General features: G+C 45.2%; 1 protein-coding gene across 2 annotated transcripts in view; it reads left to right on the forward strand.

Moving 5' to 3' along the window:
- Window positions 1-21,679, forward strand: part of MAP3K5 (mitogen-activated protein kinase kinase kinase 5) — a 1,111,277-nt gene that overhangs the window by 597,896 nt on the left and 491,702 nt on the right. For both annotated transcript variants that reach the window (XM_078649188.1, XM_078649189.1), the window contains exon 8: window positions 3,399-3,511. In XM_078649188.1, coding sequence (XP_078505314.1) covers window positions 3,399-3,511 — 113 coding nt within the window. The remainder of the gene's footprint in view (window positions 1-3,398; window positions 3,512-21,679) is intronic.

A 21,679-nucleotide genomic window follows, 5' to 3' on the forward strand; every position in this document is an offset into this window, starting at 1 on the left:
TACATTGCTCAATCCTTGCTCAAGGACATAAAAGCTCTTCACAATAGACACAGGCTACAGTATTTGTTTTTTCAGCACCGTGAGATTCTCCGATATTCACAGGATGCACAGCCGAGACCAGGCTTTGCACCTCGTCCCCCATGTTACATGGGCAACTGCTGTAGCCACTAGGCCACATCACCTATTGTGAAAGGTTGGCTTGTTTTGGGCTTGAGGTTCCAAGTGGACCCCAAGCTGAGCCAGAGAAAGGCATCTGGTTCGAGCCGGGCTTGAGCTTTCATATGCTTGCCCATCTCTACTCCTATGACTGCATCCTCCTTTTCTTTGTATTGCCAAAGCTTGAGGTGAAAATGCGTCACAGGTATTGGGCACAGAAAAAGGCAGCTTGCAAGAAGAAACAACATAAATTGTCTGTGCACATTTGTGAATTCCTATATTTGTGTACTTTTGTTTGCTTTCCCAGTGCTTGTTATGTCAAGCCTAGCAGACGGCACGAGCTGTCTGGCTACAAAAGACCTTTTGAGGGCTTCCCAAAGACTTACATCCCATTGCTTGGCTTCATACCATATCTTACCGTTGGTTGGCTTTTTTGTCACTCATTTGATCGAATCTTAAGTGGCTTTCCTTTTCCAAGCTTGTCTACCTTGTTTTATTCTATCCCATGAAGCATAGCTTCTTTAACATTAGTCTGATTGGCCAGCTTCTATCCTTCCTCTGCTCAGTTTTAGGGAACTACTTTTTTTTATGATGAAGCACTCCATGAGAATGTATAAGTTATCCAGCTCTCTCCTACTCTCCCCTTTTCCTCCCCCAAATGACTACCCCCCTTGCCCCTTGTTTCTCTTATGTATTTATCCCTCCAATTCCCCTCACACTAAGTGTTGTTCTCTTATGTGCTTGTCCCATCTCCCCATGTTGTTAATTTAGTGTGCTTCTTTTTCATGTACTTCTTCCCCAGCCCCACGTTTGTGTTCTTCTGTCCCTTCTCTCTATGCTGTGCTCTTCTCCCTGCCCCCATATTGCTCTCTACTTTGTTTGATGCTTGCCCCTCCTCAGCCCCACCCATTCCCCCTCCATTTGCTGTGCCTGTAATTCCCTAAGCCCTGTGGTACTTTACTTTTTTAGTATAATTTTGTTCTTTCATGCTCAAATACATTTTTTTTTTACTTGCACCATTTTGGATCGGTAAATAAAAACGTATTCAAATGGTGCCCACAACATTCCACTGGTGCACATATGCATTTTGACACATGTATGCACCAGTGGAATGATGCAACTGTCAGCAGCGGTCACGTCATCCCACCTGTTATATTCCATTATTTGTTTTTTTACAATGCTGCACATCCTCAGGAAAAAGGCCAAAGTTTTAGAACATCACCAAAAGGGATTGACAAACCTAATCGGTCCCAAAGGTGCAACCTATTGCCGTTGCTTGTTTAAATATTAAAACAGCATTGCGTTTCCTTGCACTTACTATTTCATTAATACTAACTAAACAATAGTTGTTAAAGCTACCAAATGATGGCTCTAATGCAAACCCTGGCTGTATGAACGGCTACACGGATCGGAGGTGGGAGGGCAGAGGGGTAGTAAAAAAAAAAAAAAGTACCTCCTTGCCGCCGCATCTCTTCTCGCCATCCCTCCCTGTCGTCGCTCTGCTCCAGCCGGAAGCAGGCAGCACACAAGCTCCCTTGAGCCAATCACAATGTTGCAGTGCAGCGTTGTGATTGGTCTGAGAGCTGTGGTTCGGCGCTTAGCCAGGGACTGGTAACCCAGGCATGTTCTCCACCCAGGCTGTAATGCAGTCTGTGCTGAGAACATCCAAAGTGTGCATGACGGCCAAACTGTCATGCGCACTGATAACAGTGCATACCACTCTTGAGGGTGCCTGTTATCCATCTGACCCTGCCCCCAAGACTCAGGGACACATGACAAAACAACAATAAACCACGGTTTATTATTTTTTTATTTTTATTTTCTTTACGCTGCTGGAAGGGGGGGTGACACTCCTCCACCATAGCGGAGAAGCCGCTGCTGGTTTTAACATACCAGCACTCCCCTCACAGGCAGCATATCTGTAAATACTCAGTTTACCGACATTCAGTTGATTTGTCAGTCTTCTATGGGCACTCCTGAGCATGAACGGGCTTCCAAGTGCGGTCCATGGCCTCAGCCTGTATTTTGTTTTTTAACCACATGCAGGTTTGGACTAGGACATAAATCAAGGCCTGGACAATACAATAAACGTGGCCCCATCAGTAAATCCAATAGCTTAAAAAGTGGCGCACATTTGCAAACAGGAACAGTTTTGAACTTGTAAAAACATGATGTATATGCGTTTTGCAACTTATGGGAGACATTTGTGCTTGCTGCTGGCAGTGTTTGTTGTAATATCAATGAAATTAACAGTAAAACCGGACAAGCAGACCATAACTCAGGCCTACAAACAGCCCAAAAAACCACCCACATACTAGCCTGACAGACTAGACTTTCAGGCACTGCTAGGTTGCTCTGTAGGCCAGTCTGACCCTGACCACATGGCCAAAAATACAAACACCTGTAAAGTCTAACATCACTCAATCATCTCTACTTCTGAGGTGTATATTTCTCACTGTTTTGCTGAATGTCACCAATATTGTCACACGATTACGATACAAGGTTGGAGTTGAGATAAAAATAGGCGCGGGCACCCAAATAAAAGTGGACCTTCTAGTGAATCAGAATAGATAGTGTAAAAGGTGTCCCACATTTCAAATGTGGACTGTTTTGAGCTTGTAAAGACACGTTGCATTGGTGTTTTGCAAGGTAAGGGAGACTGCATGCATTTGTGTTTGAGGCAGCCAATGTTTGTGGTAAAATCCGGGAAATCAACAGGAAATATCGGCCCAACAGTGACCAAACCATAAAATAGGCCGATAAACAGTCAGAAATTTGGCACACGTCCCACCAGCCCTTCGGGTATTTCCCGATTGCCCTAGAGGCCAGTGCGATTCTGTTGGTAACTATGCTATGTACCGTGTCATCTGAGGTGTGTGTTTTTGGGAGCAGTGCTTATTGGCGGTAATCGCGTTGCCAGGCTGTGCGGTGTAGTTTGGCCGCAGGGCTTTGCATTGTTTTCTAGTTACACTCATAACAGCATGGTTGTCTGTGTGGGAACAGCATGGCGGCATGCTGTTCAAATATTAATCCCACGCAGCGTATTGTGTGGCACGGTGACGCGGATGTCAGTTTATCCTAACGCAAACTTTCTAAATATAGATTTGTGGGAGGGTGGAGTTCCCTGCATTATTTAGAAAGGTGCTATTTTTGACGTAAGGCATTGATAACTAATGAATGGGGCAACAATTAAAATGTCGACACCGAAATACAATTTTAACCTACATTTCTGGTTTTTCCAGGTACAAGAAGGCGTTTGACTCGGAGCCAACTTTACAGTCCGGAATTAATTATGCCGTGTTCCTCATGGCAGCCGGGCACCAGTTCGAGACATCCTTCGAGCTGCGGAAAGTTGGTAAATATAACTCAGTTTCGCATGGCACAAAAACAAACACGTGAAGGTGTGGGATTTAGCATCAAAGCTTAGGCTTTCTAAAGTAAATTGCTTAAGTTGTGGTGCCTGGTTACCTGATTCTTTCAAAACAAGGTGATTCATTGTATTATATTTTCGCATCAAGTCTCGCCTTACAGACACCTGCTAAGCAGACGTATTGTTTCCAGTATACATAGCGACCGCTTCTTTGTTGTCTAGCTCTTATCCTTGCTTCAGATTCAGTGACATTCTGACTGTCCTCTCTATTCAAGTGCATGTCGTGGCTTGGAACATTTTGGTCTCACACTGTTCTGATTGGTTGAATTGTATTCTTCCACTGCTGGCCTTGCTTGCATTCAGGGGACGTGTTTTCTTTTTTCTGTAAGCACTCCATGGGAGTGCATGTATTTTCTTCTTCTTTCTCCCTGTGTCCTGCTTCCTATTTCACTTTTCCCCACCCCACGCCTCGCTTCCTGTGTTGCTTCTCTGTGCCCTCACAGCTCGTATCCTTGCACTCCATGCTGCTTCTTCTCCCACCCCCTCCTTCTCTTTCCATTGCTTTCCCTCCTCATCCTGCTTAAAAAAAAATCCTCTCCGATCATGCCCTTCCTGCCCCTCCCCACTTTGTTACCCATCTCTAGTTATTTAAAAAAATGTTCTTTAATATTTGGGCACACACTGTAAAATCAGCGGGCTTCTATCTTACAATGCATTTTTGGAAGTGGCATAACAAAGGCCCCTGCACTGCAGGGGGGGGGGGAGGGCTCAGCACAGTAACCTCGAGTGATAGCTCCTGAGAGAGCCCAGAGGGGGGCCCTGCATGTTCTTTGCTATGGGCCCCCTGGCCCCCCTCAAGTTTCGTTACGCCACCGATTTTTGCCCACTTTAAGATGGAGGCCTGTGAGTTTGCAGGCACACGGTAGGCACCTATGAAGGAATTTCTATTGTATAACATAGGTGTCTATTTTAAGGTGATGCGTGAGCATCATCTAAAAATGGGCAAAAATCCACTGCGGAATTGATTGCATGATAATTGTGAATGTATCATGACTTTAAAGTGGTCGTGTCAGTGGCAATAATGCAGGGGAGGCTCCTGTAAGTGGCTTTATGCCTGCCTGCCCTGCCAGTGGCTTAGCTAGGGTGCCATCTTCCCTAGTGCAAGGAAAGAAATTGTGAAAATGACTGCTACTTAAGTATTGAAATACAGCAATATTTCTAGTTTAGTGAGCCTCTTAGGACCCTGGGCCCAGCACCACTGCACTTGCTGCACCACTGATAGCTATATCCCTGCGTCCTGCCTCCTCCTTCGGCACAATCCACTGTCATCTCCATTATGTCCTTCTGCATAGTGGGACATTGAATACCTGATGTGCGGTAGTGCTGCCCACCAGGCATTCAATATCAGACCGTGCACTATCCTTTCTCCCTTCTTTGTATTACACAAAAGAAGCACATTATAATAATGCAGCAAGGACTCTCTACTGAATAATTCCTATCAAATTGAAGTATACAAAAAAGTGATGGATGAAATGCTTGAAATAATCTCAGCCTCTGGAAATTGCTCAGGGCCGCATCCCCGTCCATTGGTATTTTGCACACTGTGCCTGCTCATTTTGGACCCAGCCATATATGCAAATCAGTCTTTACCTTGCTCCATTAGGAACAGGCCAGCCCAAAATGCCAGGCACAAGTGATTACCAGTAGCTAATATAAATTCAAGCATTCCAGCTGTCACATTTTCTATGCTTTCATTCAATTGAATCGCTGAACAACGCATTATTGCCTGGAACTACATATCACACTAGAAAGTCAGACTCCGTCTTGTGACTTGTCACCTGATGTGATAAATATATTGGATGTATTGCCCTAATGTCAACTCTTCAGTTTTTACACAGAATTTAATCAAGATCGGAGGTAGGAGTCCACTATCTTAGAAAGAGACTGGAAGCGGCATACATTTGATATGAAAAAGACACACAGATGACTGACGTAATGCAGAGCAAATCAAACATTCACCCCCAGTCAATAGATCTGGGTTAAATCCATCGTTCTTTTGCTCACCATGCCACCCAGGTTTAGAACCAGCTAAATGCAAATCAGCCTTTACCATGTGCCTCAAGGGACCAGTGTAGCTCAAACTTCCAAGCCAGGTCCGGGGCAACACCCTTCATCAGCCAGGCTAGCTTAAATCCAGTGACACAGTGAGCCCGGGACCCATGTCTGGACATACCCTGCGCACTTAGGGCGAGAAAGCAAAAGACACACAGATGATGAATGGAAAGCAGAGCACATCAAACATTCACCCCTCAGTCAATAGATCTGGGTTAAATCCATTGTTTTTCTGCTCACCATGCCACCAAAGTTTAGACTCATGCCACTGGAGTCAAGCTAGCCTGGCTGATGAGGAGTGATACCCCGAAACAATCCAAAGATGCTTGTTTCCAGTCCAGGGAGTACCTGACCTAGCAGTTCGGGCTGGACTGGTCCCATTGGGCGCATAGTCAAGACTGATTTGCATATAACTGGGTTCAAACTGGAATGACATGGGGACAAAAAAACTGTGGATTTAGACCCAGATCTCTGTACTGGGGTGAATTCATGACATTGTTCAGCATTCTGTCCATAATTGTTCTTTTTGCATACATGTGATATGAAGCATTATATTATCCTGTCCAAGATACACACAGTCACTCAACCCAACTCACCTACAACTCCCACATAAACACACAGACATTCAAACGTACTTTTTAAAGACACAGTACATACATTGTTTGTGATATCAGTATTCAAGGATGAAGTTGCCTTTATATGTGCTCTAATTCGAAGGAGTTATAAGTGTGATAATACATTATTGAATGATGTAGGTTTTACCCAAATTCTGAACATACAGGCACTGGGAAAGCCAGTACCATAGCTCTCACTCTAAAGGCAAAACCACTGGCTTTCGCAGTGCTGTTTTATAGTTACGGAAAGCACAAGGCATTCGTTTATACCACCATCCTGGCTTTCTAGGTGTACTCGTTCAGACACTTTTTGAAGGACAGCTGATTATCCAATGGTGTACAAGCTACATTAATGGTTATAGGTAGTGTGCAGGGTGCCTGGGTACGCTATTTCCCTCATATTTGACTCCACCTGAAAAACATTTTTCCGTAGATGGAGAAATCTCTCACCTACACATCTTAAAATATGGTACTATTTGGAGGACATTTCCACCTTATTTGCACACTGCATTCAACTTTTTTCATCTAAAATTAGATTCACAATTAATGTAGGAAAGATCTCTTGGAAAACGTTGTGTAAGAATTAGGTAAGAATTAGGAAGTGTTTCCCAATCTTTCCTTCACCCTCTTGCTTAAACATCTGACTGTTAAAGACAGGGTCACCTATTGTATCTTCTGCAGTTGTTAATGATACTTTTACCTACAATCATCTGTAGATCCTGATTCTGCGATGGAGTCCTCACTTGCGCTTAGAGAAAATGCTTTTTACTAACAAAACGTTTTGTGAATTGGTACTGAATACATATGCTAAAATACCACATATTCACAAGTTAAGGTAGTACAGTCACATCATGCTTCATTGTTGCCATACTAGCTTAACCTAAACTCCCATCCCAAGTATAACTCGTGAAATGTGGAAATTAGCTGTGAAACAGACACTTGAGTATGTTTGAGTGAGTTTCTGGTGAGCGTGTGTTTGTGGGTGTCTGTTGGGGTGTGATGGTGTATCTGGCTGTCATTGTGTATAGGTGTCTTTCTGCATACTTGGATGCCTGATGGTGAGCTTGGCATGCCGATGTGGGATGAGAATGGTGTGTTGGTGGGATGCTGATTAGATGTGAATGGGACACTGATGGTGTGTGCACGAACAACCAATGATGCATGCACAGGCAACTGATAATACTGCACAGGAGAATGATGCTGTGTGGGCCAGTGATTGCATGTAACTGGTGTGTATATGTGTGACGAGATTCTCTTATGATGCATCTAATGATAGCATTAAGTCTGAGGTATGTCTGGGTGTCTGTTTGATAAGAACTGTGTTTGTCTGATGGTGTGTGTTGGTGCCTGATGTTTGTAGGGTTGTGATGCATGTTTCTACGTATGATGGTGGGTATGGCAAATTGGTGTGTGTAGCCATATGATGGTGAGTGTAGCCATATGATAGTATGTGTGTGGCTGTACGATGGTTCGTACAGGCCCTGTTGGGTGATTAATGATGTGGGGCATTCCCCCCTTCTGTTTGGCAACATTAGGAGAGATGTTTCTTTTCAGCCTGCCACCTTGCCCAAGGATTGGTGGCATTCACAATTTTTAGTCCTCCCTTCCTCGGCCAGGGGCAAAAGAGCATGTTTTAAACCTTCCACCACCTAGTCCAAAACGAGAGGGGAGTGTGTTTGCATGGGGGTGTGGAAGGATTACATAACACCTTACACCTTCATGTTCACAAACGTTTGGGTTTAAAAAGAAACACAGACAAAGATTGTTTCTTTGTCCCCCCCGTCCCCTGTTTTGGAAAGGGATTTTGGAAAGTTAGAAGAAGAGTTCTGAAAGGATGCATTTGGGGCAAACTTCAGGTTGATCCGACTGAAAATGCTGTGCAGGGATACTACAACAGGTCAGTGGTTCAAATGCGGGCTAGCCCCCAAGGGCTGAAGGCCTGTATCAGACATCACACGAATGAGGGAACATTCATGCACACCATATGGAGTTGTGAGACAGTGAAGACTTTTATGGATAGAGATGAGATGGGGACTGTCGCAGGTCCTGGGCGTTGACGTTCCCATGGTAGCACACTGCGTTACTTATAATACCTAAGGACACAGATCTCATCAGATGTAAGTTAAACCTTCACATTCACGTTTAGGTTTATGGTAGCAAAAAAACATTAGGGGGAGTGGGGTAATCAGGTTGGATCCATCATGATGAGATGGTGGCTGGAATGCATCGTTGCATGGAAGTAGAAAAAGTGGTATACGAGGGTGGAGGGTGCCTGACGAAGTATCAACACATTTGGTCATTTGGGTCTAGGGCTTGGGACACAAGTAAAAAATGCTGGAATTCAGAGTGCAGGACTGGTGGGGTCCACATAAAATAGAGGGATGTGCTATCCACAGTCTTGGTGGTGTCAAAACAGATGCAATACTACCAATGATGTGATGTCTACTTGCATTGTTTGTATATTTAAAAAAAAAAAACTTTAAAGGTCAAATTGATCGGTGGTGCCCTGGTATGGACCCTGATTGGTAAGCTACCGAAAATGTATTGATTTGTTTGAGAAGTCGCACATTTTTCAGTGCATATTCTTTGAACTCTGCATACTTTCAAACCAAGCCTTACTGTTTCACCAGCGAGGCAGGTGGATTTTCAACATAAGTAGTGGTTCTGTCATTCCGGTAGTTCAGGGTAGAAACCTTTTTTGAAGCAACTGTGGCTCTTACTCAGGGAATTGCAGACAAAAATTAAAAAATCTTTTACGACCGTTTTAGTTCAGTTGAATAATCTTGCTTTCCCTACTGCCTGCTACAGTATGATCACTTGTGTTGTTTCTGATACCACTATGTTGGTTGTAATAGTCAGAGTCCAGGGAAAGACCATGCAGTAATATGTTTAGGCGACTGGGTAGTGCCCAACTTGTTTCATGTGCCTTATTCATTTAATGAATTTCATAAAGTACTTAAGACACTAATTTTATAGTTGGTAGACTTTAGGATCCATCACTGTTGCCTATTTAAAACGATGATGTGTGTGCTCTGATGTCTTTTGATATGTTTAAGGGAATGATTTGTGAATGGTTTCAAACATTGGATGCTGTAAATTACTGGGAACTGGCTTTGTGCTGGGATCGAGGTGTGATGAAAACAGCTCCTATATACCTTTATAAAATTAGTTTCCACTCCTTAGCTTATAAATATTCCCACTGAAACTGGTGCAAGGCGCTTTAATGTGGGATTATTTAAAAAAAACACTGGAGATGTAAAAGCATGTGAAAACAAAATACTGTATTATTGCTCTCAAATCGGGCACCAGTACAATAATACTGGTATGAATCATGGTTGATATCCCAAGTCCTGTTGTCCTCGACAAGGATCTTTTCCTAGAAGCCCTCCAAAGCCCCTTTTCCTGTTCCTTTAATTTACTGAGGCCATTAGTGAACTCCAGAGTTCGCGGTAAACGAATGGTCCTATAAGCAGCGTTGCCTGTGCAGCCATCTTTGACTAGTGCAGTGTGGCAGCTCTTGCACCAGCTAATGTTGTGTGATTAACAAAAGTAAACAAGTATAGCTGTTCGCATCACGTAAGTGTAGAGCCTGTTTCTGATAGATTTCTTAAATGCTTGTTCCAGGTCATTGCTTTTCCTCTGATTCCTCAGTGCAGCGTTTCCCAAACTGGGGGTCAGGACCCAGTGTTGGGTCACAAGCCTATTTTTGGTGGGTCAGGAAAGTCCTTGTATAAGTCACATTTAAAGCTTGTGCTTGATTTGTATCCCACTCCTTCTCAGTCCCAACAGTCAAAATAATTTGTTTACAAAGTGAATGCAACTCGACACCAGCTGATGGATACAGTCAAGCTCTCAGTGATGTGTGTGTTCCTGGCATTGTCCTATTTAAATCGATTTCAGCTTTGAGGTTAGAAGCAAGCTATACTCATATTTTATTCACTGTAACACAAGCTGAAGAAAGTCTATGGGCCTCAAAAATCTGATTATGTACTACCAGACAGTAAATGATTTTGCCACAGCACAACTCCTTTACAATGCACTCTACTTCACCGTACACCAGCCAGCAGCTGTCATTATTGCAGACAGCAGATTTCTTTCTTTACAGTAAACAAAAATCGATCAGACCCTAGCTGGTCGCAAAAGTTTGTTGTTCTAAATATTGGGTTGTGGTTATAAAAAGTTTGGGAAGTACTGCCTTAGTGTGTTGTTAATTTGCAGGAGTCCCTTAATGCTATCCCATATTAATGCAGAAGTGACATAAACGTCTCTTGCAGTGTCATTGAAAATCACTGGCCTGCCCTGGTGGCGAGCAGGAATATGTGTTCACCAGGTCCATCCAACCATTAAGACGCCAGTGCTACTGCTTTGGGGCCTACCTCCACCTGCTACCCCACCCCTACGTAAATGGAACAGCAGCGTTGCAGCAGTGGCTCCTCCGTTATGACGGAGGAGCATCGCCCCCCCCCCCCCCACCAGAACAGATGCAAAACTTGTCAACTGAAATGATAACAGGTTTATTATCATTTTATTTTACTTCATAGGGCCGAGTCTAAGGGGTGGGCCATTGTGATGACGGCATAAGAGTGGTGCTGGGCACTGCTTATCAGTGCACATGTGGGTTTGGCCAGACGCCCTAGGACGGGCAAACTGACATGCGCTCTGAGATGTCTCCAACCCAAGCTGCATTTCTTGGTTGGAGTCCGCAGGCAGAGGCTCACAGGCCCCATGGGAGCGCAAATCTGGGTGCCCAAGCCAATCTAGGCGCTTCTCTCAGCAGCATGAGAGCAATGTCTGGATTGGCCGTATAGGTGGTTGGGAGCCTCAGCCTATGCTGCAGAAGAGCGGTGATGCGGCTGATAAGTTCTTTTTGTTTCCCTTGTGCTATTGTTGTCTTCTGACACCCAAGCACTGCCCGACACTTTTCCCTGACACCAGCCGCTCCTGCGGGTTGTCAAAACAATGTGAGCGTATCGTCAAGAAATTTTTAAAAATGAAGAAATAATACCACCCTCAAGATGCCCTTGAAATACTAATCTTTCACTAACCATATTATTCTCGGGTATTCTCGCAATTATGCGGATAATTGTAATAGTTTTAAATGACTAAACAAGCATTAACGCTCATGCAAGTTTTTCACTTGGAAGCAGTGACGCCCTTCATGTTGCAATGCCATTCATCCAAGGTTTAATTGATTTTCACTTGGAATGTAGTTTGTGTTTGTCTGTGCGGAGTCTGAGTGCCTATTGGGCAACCTGGCTGTGCCAGATGGGCCAGACTGAAAGGCCAGTCATGCGCTGGTTTTGTGGCTGTGTGTGGACAGTTTTGTGGGGGTGGACCAGATTTGTGGTTGTATGTGGGCCACTATGTGAGCATCTTTATATAATGAGTAGGATGCAGTAGCAAACAGAGCTGTGCTGGCAACAGTAGATTGCAGCGGGCATTCGATGCGGCACAGGGTGTGTCTCGCATGGTATGGAAGAAGCTGCATTATGTCCTATCAAATTTGCTGCAGCAAGTGACTTGGTTCTAATTTGAAAATGAATCCGTTGCCACCTGACCCACGATAGTTACAAAGTTGCCCACTCGCCATCTGTATCCTTCCTCTAGTTGCATGAGCATCAAATGCTCTAGCAATGAAGACCCCAAAAACACTAGCAGTGGCTAATTGTCTGATTACGATGTTCGTAATTTGGTGTGAGTCCCACACACAGGAGGCACACTGGAGAATCCAGCGTGGAGCTCTCCAAATGTGGGCCACTTTTTTATTACCCTCCTCCTGCTTGCCTAATTTCTTTTTTGACCAATCCCTTGCTTCGCTAGATATTTACTCGTCTTTATACAAGCCCTCTATTCTCCCTTCTTTTTACCTCAGTTTTCTTTTTTACAAACCACTTACTCTCACACCCTCGTTTCTACCATTGTTACAAACCCTTCACTACCCTTCAGACTACTCCCTTTTCATAAACTGTATACTCCTACTGCATTACTCCTGATTTAAAAAAAAAAACTTACTATCACTACCGCGTTATTCCCCAATGTACTTTTTTTTAGCTTCTTGCTCCCCCTCCAGCTTTACCCTTTTTTTAACAATCGTGTAATTTCCCTCACTCTCTAATGCCTTTTTTTTTACTTTAAAAAACCTTGGTGCACCCTCTCCCACTTTACTCCCATTTGGTATTAAAACCACTTTCTCTTGTTTACGTCTCTCTAGCCCTGTATCTACATATTATTTTCCTTTCTTACCTGTTTGTCATGCTTCCTATACAATTAAACTTGCCTTTGCCTCTGAAACATAATATTTTCGTGAAGAAGGTCCCTGGTTAAATTTTCTTTAAAATGAAGTTTTGTCAGCTTATTTTGGTCAGGCTGACATTGTTTATTTTAGAAATTCATCAAAGTGGTGAATTACCTCTGAACTAATACATCATCTTGGCTTGCCACTGTATCCTCCCTAGATAATCACGCAGAAAAAGAAATATCACCACCTGATTGCTCCTTAAGTTCAATGCCTGCCGCTGATCTATGCAATGCTCTGTATGTCGCATGTTCGCATCCCCAGGTCATAAGTCTTATAAAAAGAAGTGGGGGGACTGACCAAGTTAGTCAGTATGCAAGTGACATCATGACGCGTGCCTTCACAGCATATGACGTCACAACACATGACTTTCCACATGGCATCACAGGAAGTGACCTCACTGAAAGTGACATCAGATAGTAAGATCTCACACATGTTTTTCAGGTGTATCATGAGTACATTTAAGTGCATTTTGAAATTTAACAAATGAGATATGGAGTAGGGTTATGCCAAAAAAGTGGCGCAATCCTGACGCAAAATTTGGGCCTGAACTAATACATTTTTTTTAAACCCTGCCACAAACAAATTGGCAACAAGGAAAAGCATGGTAGTAGATGTGTTTTGCTTAATTGGTTGCAAAGTCTGCATTTTAAAATATTTTATGGGGTTAAGGCATCTGCTGCAGAGGTGCCCAGTAAATCTCAGGGAGTAATAATAATGGTGAGATAACTTTGGAGGTTAACCATTTGTTGGAGAAATCTGCGTTTTGTGTAGTCCCACATTTGAATCAAAGTTTTATAGAAGATTAGGTTGTCTCCAGCAAGACGTAATCACCTACTGTTCTTGGGATTGTTGAACCTCTGCTTTGTTGCTACCTTCTTCGGATTTGTTATTCATGATATTGCAACACACGTGGTGTGCATCTTATACAATGTTGTGATCATAAATGTACCACTTAATTATGTGAAAGTGCTCTTATATGTGCATGTTATAACATATGCCAATTGAAAATCAATAAAATAAGTAAGCAAAGCACATCGCGTAAAATACAGATCACAGATTTTTATTTCATGTAGATAGGTAAGTGGTTTTATGGCCTTGAACACAGAGATCCTTTTGTTGCTTGAAGTTAATAAATTGTAATCCTTCTAGTAGACCACATTGAGCTATGAAGGGCATGTGACTGCTACATATTGTAACCCTGACTGTCTCATATAACACATCTTATACATTGATTTGCACACATATATGATTTATTTTGAATGGATAATGTGTATGTTATGTAAAGCGCTCTAAAACTCTGCATTGGGATGAGTAGCACTATAAAAGAAATTAAATACTGCTATTTCAATTGTTATTTGTGTAAATACTGGGACAGACCAACCCATCTGACATTCTTACTGTGCATGCACTTATTAACAGGGGCTGAACAGTTAAAAGCATGCATCTCTTAAGTACCTGTGCAGAGATAACAAGCGCTGTGCTCTATGCTTTAAATGGGCCGGTACTCCCAGGTACTGAGTACAGGCACTTCTTGTTTTAAACAAGCCGATTACCGGCACATCTCCAGTGCCAAGGAGAGTACCGGTACTCTGATTCATAAGGTGGGCACTGAGACGATGCCTGAGGGCCAGCTGTTACCCGTTTATTTGGCAGCATGTTGACCGTTTTGGCGTCTGTTGGAAATGGCCCTTTTTGCAGGGTTATCCCCAAACTTTTTGCTTTTTCCTCCTATTTTTCCCTGACCTGTTTGTGTTGGTTTTAGGACTCTGGGCACTTTATCACTGCTAATCGGTGCTAAAGTGCATATGCTCTTTGTATAAACTGTGTTATGGATTGTTATTTCCTGATTGGCTTATTTGATTTATGTGTCATTCCCTAGTAAAGTGCACTGCCAGTGCCAGGGCCTATAAATCAAATGTTGTTGGTGGGCTGCAGCACTGGATTGTGCCACCCACGCAAACAGCCCGTAATGTGTAACTCTGGCCTGCCATTGCAGAGCCTGTGCGCAGCCTGGGCCTGCAATTTCGACTTGGCAAGTGCACACACTTGCAAGTCCCTAAACCTTCCCTTTTCTACATGTGTGTCGCCCCTCTGGTAGGCCCAAAGTACCCCCATAGGCACGGTGCATTGTACGTGAAAGGTAGGACATGACCTGGTGTGTGTGGCATGTCCTGATAGTGAATTACAGCCTACTTCGTTTTTCACTATTGCAAGGCTACCTGTTCTCCATAGGCCAGAATGGGCAGTTTGATCATTACATCCTATGATCCTGACTGACTCAGGGAACGTGGTAGAAATTCGAGTTTAGTATGCCTGAACTCAGAATGATGAAATACATCTTTTAGTGAAGTTGATTTTAACATTCTGTGTTTGAAAATACCACTTTTAGAAAGTAGGTATTTTTCTGACCTAACCATCCAGCCTGCCTCTGCTTGCTTGTGTATTAGCTGTCTGGTTTGTGAGTGACAGGAGACAGAGTGAGTCAGCAAGGCTGAATAGGCACATCTACACATAGATGGGTGGGAGGAGTTGCACCTGGGTCTGAATAGGGCTGGGCTCACCTTCCACAATGCTGGCTCCACCTCCTGTGGTGCGTCTGATGACCCTGGCCCACACTGAAAAAGGAAGAAGGTGCACACTGGCAGAATGCACCCAAAACTGGTTTTAACTAGGTACAAGCCCCTCTGCCTTCAGAGGACAAAGGATTTGCTGGTATAAATACTGGGGCCCAGACCCCAGAGATATAGATTACTTCTGAACTAAGGAACCTGCCAGGAAGAAGGACCGGGAAATCTGGAGGAGGGGTTCTGCCCCTATGTTGCATGTTGAGGTGTTGTCCTGCAGTGGTTGCTTCTGTCTTGGGTAGGGAAAGGACTGGACTGTGCTTTCATCATCCTGCTGTTAAAGTTTTCCCCAAGGGCTTGAGGTAGAGCTTGCCTCTTGTTGTAAGTCTCAGGGATAGAAAAGACTTCAGGGATCTCGCTAGAATCAAGGAACCTGCCAAGAAGAAGAGCTGGAAGAGCTGCCAGGAGAAGTGCTGCCCCTTTGCTGTGTTGTTGCTTTGTTGGGTTGGCCTGCAGCTGCTGCTTCTGCTTTGGGCAGTTAAAGGACTGGACTAAACTTTCTCTACTTGTGCTGAGTATCTCCAAGGGCCTGCAACCGAGCTGGCCTGCTGTTAGGACGTCTCAGGGACTGCAAAGACTTCACCAACCTTTGGGTACCGCTTCTGGAACCGTTGTTTCAGTTGCCACAGAGAAGAGTGAACCGCGACCGACTCTGTAATCCGACTCCGTCGCCGACCTTGTGTCCTGAAGGTGTACCGCATCAAGCACCGTCTCGCCCTGCACCGCATGCCTTGGTCTCACCGACGCCATCTGCAAGATCGTCACTGAGCTGCTGCCTGCACTACATCGAGAGGCACCGCAACCTGCATCGCCTGGCTTCACTTCGCTGACCTGGTTTCACCGACACGGTCGCTGCTGGCCCAACACCTGTGACCGACTCGTCACACACAGCTGTCGGGCTCGGCTAGCGCCAATTCCCGCCAACCGGCTGTGCCGCGTGCATCACAACTTGCCAGCACCATCTCGAGCACCGTCTTGACCTGCACCACACGCCTTGGTCTCACCGACGCCGTCTGGATGGTCATCACCAAGCCGCTGCCTGCACCGCATCGAGGGACACCGCACCGTGCACCGCTTCCACTTTGCACAGTAACATCGACGGACGCCATGACCGGCTCTGTTATCTGCACCGCAACCTGCCAGCACCGCATCGAGCACTGTCTCGCCCTGCACCGTAAGCCTTGGTCTCACTGACGTCGCCTGGACAATCGTCTCCAAGCCGCTGCTCGCACCGCATCGAGAGGCACCACACCATGCACCGCGACGGATGCCACAACCAACTCGCACCGCCGTGTGAACTGCGCTAAGAAAGGTACTGTGAACGAACCTGTCCCGCTGCTGTTGGCCCGTACCGATGCGGTCAGTTGGAATTGGGAGACTCTGTTGTTTTCAGCATCACGGTAGGCGTGGACTGAGCTACCGACTAATACAAACTGTGTTTTCAATGTAACTTAGAAATTTAAAGACATTTTGCAACGCAACTAATTTTAAAGTACTGTACTGTGGAGTTTTTATCGTGTTTGGTCTTGTTTAAGTATATAAAAATATTGGATATTTTTCTAAACTGGTGTGGTGTACGTTTGTAGTGCTTACAATGTATTACTGTTGGTTATGTGCAAATGCTTTACACACTGCCTCTAAGATAAGCCTGACTGCTCGTGCCAAGCTACCAAGGGGGTTAGCAGGGGTTCTGTTAGGAGTGTAACCCCCTTACTCTGATTAGAGTGGTGGTTTCTGCCTGGCTTTGGTGCAAACCTTAGCCAACCAGAAATCCCATTTCTAACAGTGTCTGTCTGTATCATTTAGCTGAACGGCCTGCTGGATGCCTGCCGCATGGGTAAGTGGATCTCTGCTCCTAGATTGAAGCTCTCATTGTCCTCAACCGCCCCCCTGCCGGGCCTCCATGCTGGGTCGTCTTGTTAGTGTATTGCACAGTGATGTGTGCAGCCTGAATGGGTGGGAGGGAAGAGAGCCTTCATAAGTGAGTGTGCCATTTAACCGCTTGGCCTCCCACTGAGGCCTGACTCATTAGCTCCTGCAAATCCACCCCCACTCCCCTCCACCTGCTGGGACATTGGCTGGGATAGGGTGGTGGAGATGGTCTATGCGGCCTGCCTGGTACCCTGGTGAGGTGGGTGGAGGTCTACTGACCTGCCCATCCGACGCCAATATTGTTCTTCCCCTGACCTCTACCCTGCTGGACTCTGCGCATGCTCACAACCCTGAGGTGCAGACTGTCTGCCACTGCAAGCTCTCCAGCCGTGTGGCCTTCTGCCGAGGGAAGAGGAGGGAGAATGGGGTGAAAGAAGGTGAAGAGTGAGGGGGCAGAGATAGAAGGAGCAGAGGAGAGTTTAAAGGGGGAATATAGAGACAAAAGGGGTAAGCACAGACAGAGATGGGGAATACATTGAGACAGCTATGGAAAGAGTCACAGAGATTGCAGATTAGAAATAGAAAGAGTGATAGTAGAGGATTATAGAATACCTTTGGGGTAAAGAGAGTGGGAGCGAGAGAGAAATGGATACAAATGGGAGAGAAGTGAGTGGGGGAGGGATCGAGAGATTAGAGATGTGAAGATTGACAGAGGGTATTTGTCTGCTTGTTTGTGAGCGTTTGCCTGGTTGTGTGTATGTTTGTGTGAGAGAGAGAAACTAAATCAGAGAGGAAGAGAATCAGGGCACCCAGGAGGTATTTGAAAAGAAATGCATCTAATACTTGATATTAATGATGCTATGCTAGTCTCTCTAGTCCCGGTGCACATTGATTCTTAGACTGAAAGTGCTAATAGTACTGTTGATGGATTGGCTGCATTCAGGGTTTAGAAAGTCCTTGCATTGTTCCCAGAAGTGCTTCACATCACCCTTTATTAGCATATGTACCTGTTAATCTGCACATATGAAACAGTTGAGACAACTGCCAAGGGGAATGCAAGGGCAAAATGAATACTCAATAGAAGGGTTTTTTTATCATCATGTCTCACCCCACCCACTAGCCACGCCCCTAACTCAATCTAATCAGTACCTGCACTTATTTGTTCCATTTAAAGCACTGGTTGTGCTTTTGTTTCCATTCCATTGCATTTGCATTTAAGTGTGAGGTTCCAGGCCGCCTTCAGTCTGATGCTAGATCAAAAGGAGGCCTGATGGCCACTTAACTTCTGCCTTTATCTTTGGCACAGCTGGAGGTGAAAAAAAGCCCCCTCGCTTGCCTGCACATTGCTGCTGGAAATGGAAAGCAGACTACGTGCAGGAATAGCTAAACGTGTGCCGGTGTCTGAAAATTACACTGGGATAAGTTCAACATATTTCTGTGGGGCCAAACTTCTTGGCATGATGGACGGCGTCCACCCTGTGAAAATAGTGGGTGGACGCGGAGTACCTGCGGGTACCCCCAACTCGTGCCCTGCGCATCACCTACAAGGCTAACATTAGGCTTTCATCAAGCTCAGGTCAGAGACCTGAGTACCATTAAATTGGGCAATAGTAGCATCTTATTATAGTGCTTAGAAACAAGCAGTGTTGTGTAAAGCACTGTATGAAAACTAACTATCGTTATCCCTATCTGTTTTCACATGGGTGTCAGATGATCCTTCTTTTACAACCGCTTTACCATGCATCACATCCTGGTATTTTGTTTCGCATCTAATATAGATTCCATCATGACCCAATGGTCCGTTTGTTGTAAGTACATGTGCAGTGCTTTTACCCTCTTTGTCCTACAAGCCCGGAGAAAATACATTGACCTTCTTTCATGCAGGAACTGCTTTTTCCTACTCTTTTGGGATTCTACTGGTGTAACCTCTGTAGCTGTACTGAAGATCTGTGAAGTAATTTCAATAGTGGCGTAACTAGGGGCGGGCAGTCCGCCCCTGGTGGCACTTTTTAGGGGGCGGCAGTGACAAATGGTTTTCTTTTTTTATTTGATTTTCCCACTCTGTCGAATCGACTCCCGCCCCCCTCCCCCTGCTCCTACCTACACCAGCGGCAAACTCAGGGACCTTACCCGGCATCAAAAGCCCTAGATACACCACTGAATTTCAACATCTCTTATTTGCCTCCATTTCTTTGGACAATGGGTTCTAGTAGGCATGCCTTTTGGTGCCTGGCATCCTAGAAATGGTACCACAGAGCAAATGTCTCCTTACTGTAGGAGGCTTTTTCAAGCAAACAATGTATTTTGACAACAAACACCACACCAACGGTTGGTTGCAAACTCTTCCAAGTTATGCTGTACTGAGGTAACTATAACTTGATGCCTCACCATGCACTGCTTATGACCTCATATATTACATCACTAATGGCATGTTAAATGACATAATTGATGGCTGGCAGAGTGGGCTAAAGAACGGTGATGGATTAAACCCAGATCTGTTGACTGGGTGTGAGTGTTTGATTGGTTCAGATGCTCCGTCTATCACCATCCCCTTTTGTACCCGAAGTTCTGGAGAAGGCCATCAACCTTCAGCTCATCTAACATCTGGAATAAAACAACCTGCTAGACTCCTCCCAATCTAGTTTGAGAACCAACCATAGCACCGAGACCTCCACGCTCGTCGCCACGGATGACATTCGACCATCGGTGAATCTGTCGTCCTGATCCTTCTCGACCTCTCCGTAGCCTTTGACACTGTTTCCCACCGCACATTGATCAGAAGGCTACACCAGATTGGAATTAAAGAAAATGCTCTCAGATGGGTGCAATAATTCCTCGCTGGATGCATGCAGACAATCTGTCCCCCCCTTCACCTCGCAACCCAAGAGCACCATCTGCCATCTACATGACCCCGCTAGACGACCTCATCAGAACCCACATCAACAACATACCCTACGTCGACAACACCCAGCTCATCCTTTCATTCTCAGCAGACCCCATTTGTGTTGGGCCTGCTATGTCCCACCCCACAGAGCCGGACTGGCCGTAGCAGGCACCGGGCATTACCCCCTATGAGCAGCCAGGGTGGGGGTCGGTGTTGTTACCGGGGACCAGTTTTGCAGAATAGCTGCAATATCACCCCCCTGTAACAAAAGTGGCATTGATGAGACTGGAGTGGTGCTTCCAACTAGCGTGCCCCTCCCCCCTTGGGGGCCGGCCGAGCAGTTTGACAGGGCCGGTTTCGTTCCCAGTTCAGCTGTGCCACCCTACCCCTCAAACCAGTGTATTACATCATTAAATCATGTCTTGTGGGTCAGACGGGCTCCAAACTTATACCCCAGTAGTCCACCCATACTTGCCACACCTTCATGTGTTTCTGTGGACAAACCCTGGCTTTGTATACTGCCACCTACAGACCCATGCAATACTCTAGACCATTCTTCCAAACAGCCAAAGACAAATGGGCCACTGCCTTCCAGCCCCTTGCTGTGTCCCGCTTCGTTAGAGTCAAGCCAATTCTGTCCATCTTTCTTAATTTTGTTTTAGTTGCACCACGGCTGAGATCAATCAGTGTGTCGGACCAAAATAATTACATTGAGCTTGCCTCAAATTCTGCAAGCTAGAATTTGTAAAATTGCATTTTACATGCTAGTTGAGATTTTCTTTTGGTTGGTATATTGTGTATTATTTCTCTGTGCTGCTTAAATGAAACCCAGGGTTTGTTAATAATTATAGCTTTGTTTTGCCTACCTTTATACCATCCTTTACTGGTGAAGAAAAGCAAAATGTTACCATTTGTGTACATTTTTTTTTTTAAATCTTTTTATTAACATTGCTCATCTCATCATACAATGCAGGACAATGATCATAATGCATGCTGTGAAGTTGCAATTGGTTACACAACATAAGATCCCCAAGGACACGGGCAAGGCCTACAACTGTCAAGATCACGGCCCCATCCCTCCCCACAATTCCCTGTACTTCCACCATGGCCCCCATATTTTGCGCCATTTCTTAATGCATCCCCTGCTTTTATAAATAGTTTCTTGAGCCCTTTAACACCAATCCAGGTCAAGTACCCACTGATCCCACCGTGGCGGACTCTGCGATCCCCAATCTTTCGCTATGTTCCTTTTTGCCACCCATGCCGCCAAAACAAGCCAGATCTCCTTGTGTCTTGTCCAGTCCGAGTCCTGCTTAATCATGAGAAGCAGCCACCTAGGCTCCAGCGGGACCGGGGAGCTCACCACCGTCGACATCATATCAACCACCCTGGTCCAAAAAGGTACTATCTCCTGATACTCCCATAATATGTGGTAAAAGGTGCCCTGTTCCCGACATCCCTGTGCACAAAGGGCCGACTGACTCCTCCCCCAGGCATAAAGGTGAGTGCGGGGGTAGTATACTCTGTGCAGGATTTTGAGCTGCACTAAGTGGAATCTACAGCGGATTGCTATCTCCCGTGGACTTTGTAGGGCGTCCTGCCAATCATCGTCCTCCAAGTCACCAATGTCTCCCACCCACCGTGCTTGCAGTGATGTCAGTGGGTCGGGCACGTTACTAATGAGTTTGCGGTATATCGTGGAGGTGGATTTCTCAGTATTTGGGTCTAGGAGCAACCTGTCCTCAAGCG

Source organism: Lissotriton helveticus, chromosome 6 (genome assembly GCF_964261635.1).
Source record: "Lissotriton helveticus chromosome 6, aLisHel1.1, whole genome shotgun sequence".
In the NCBI taxonomy this organism is placed as follows: Eukaryota; Metazoa; Chordata; class Amphibia; order Caudata; family Salamandridae; genus Lissotriton; species Lissotriton helveticus.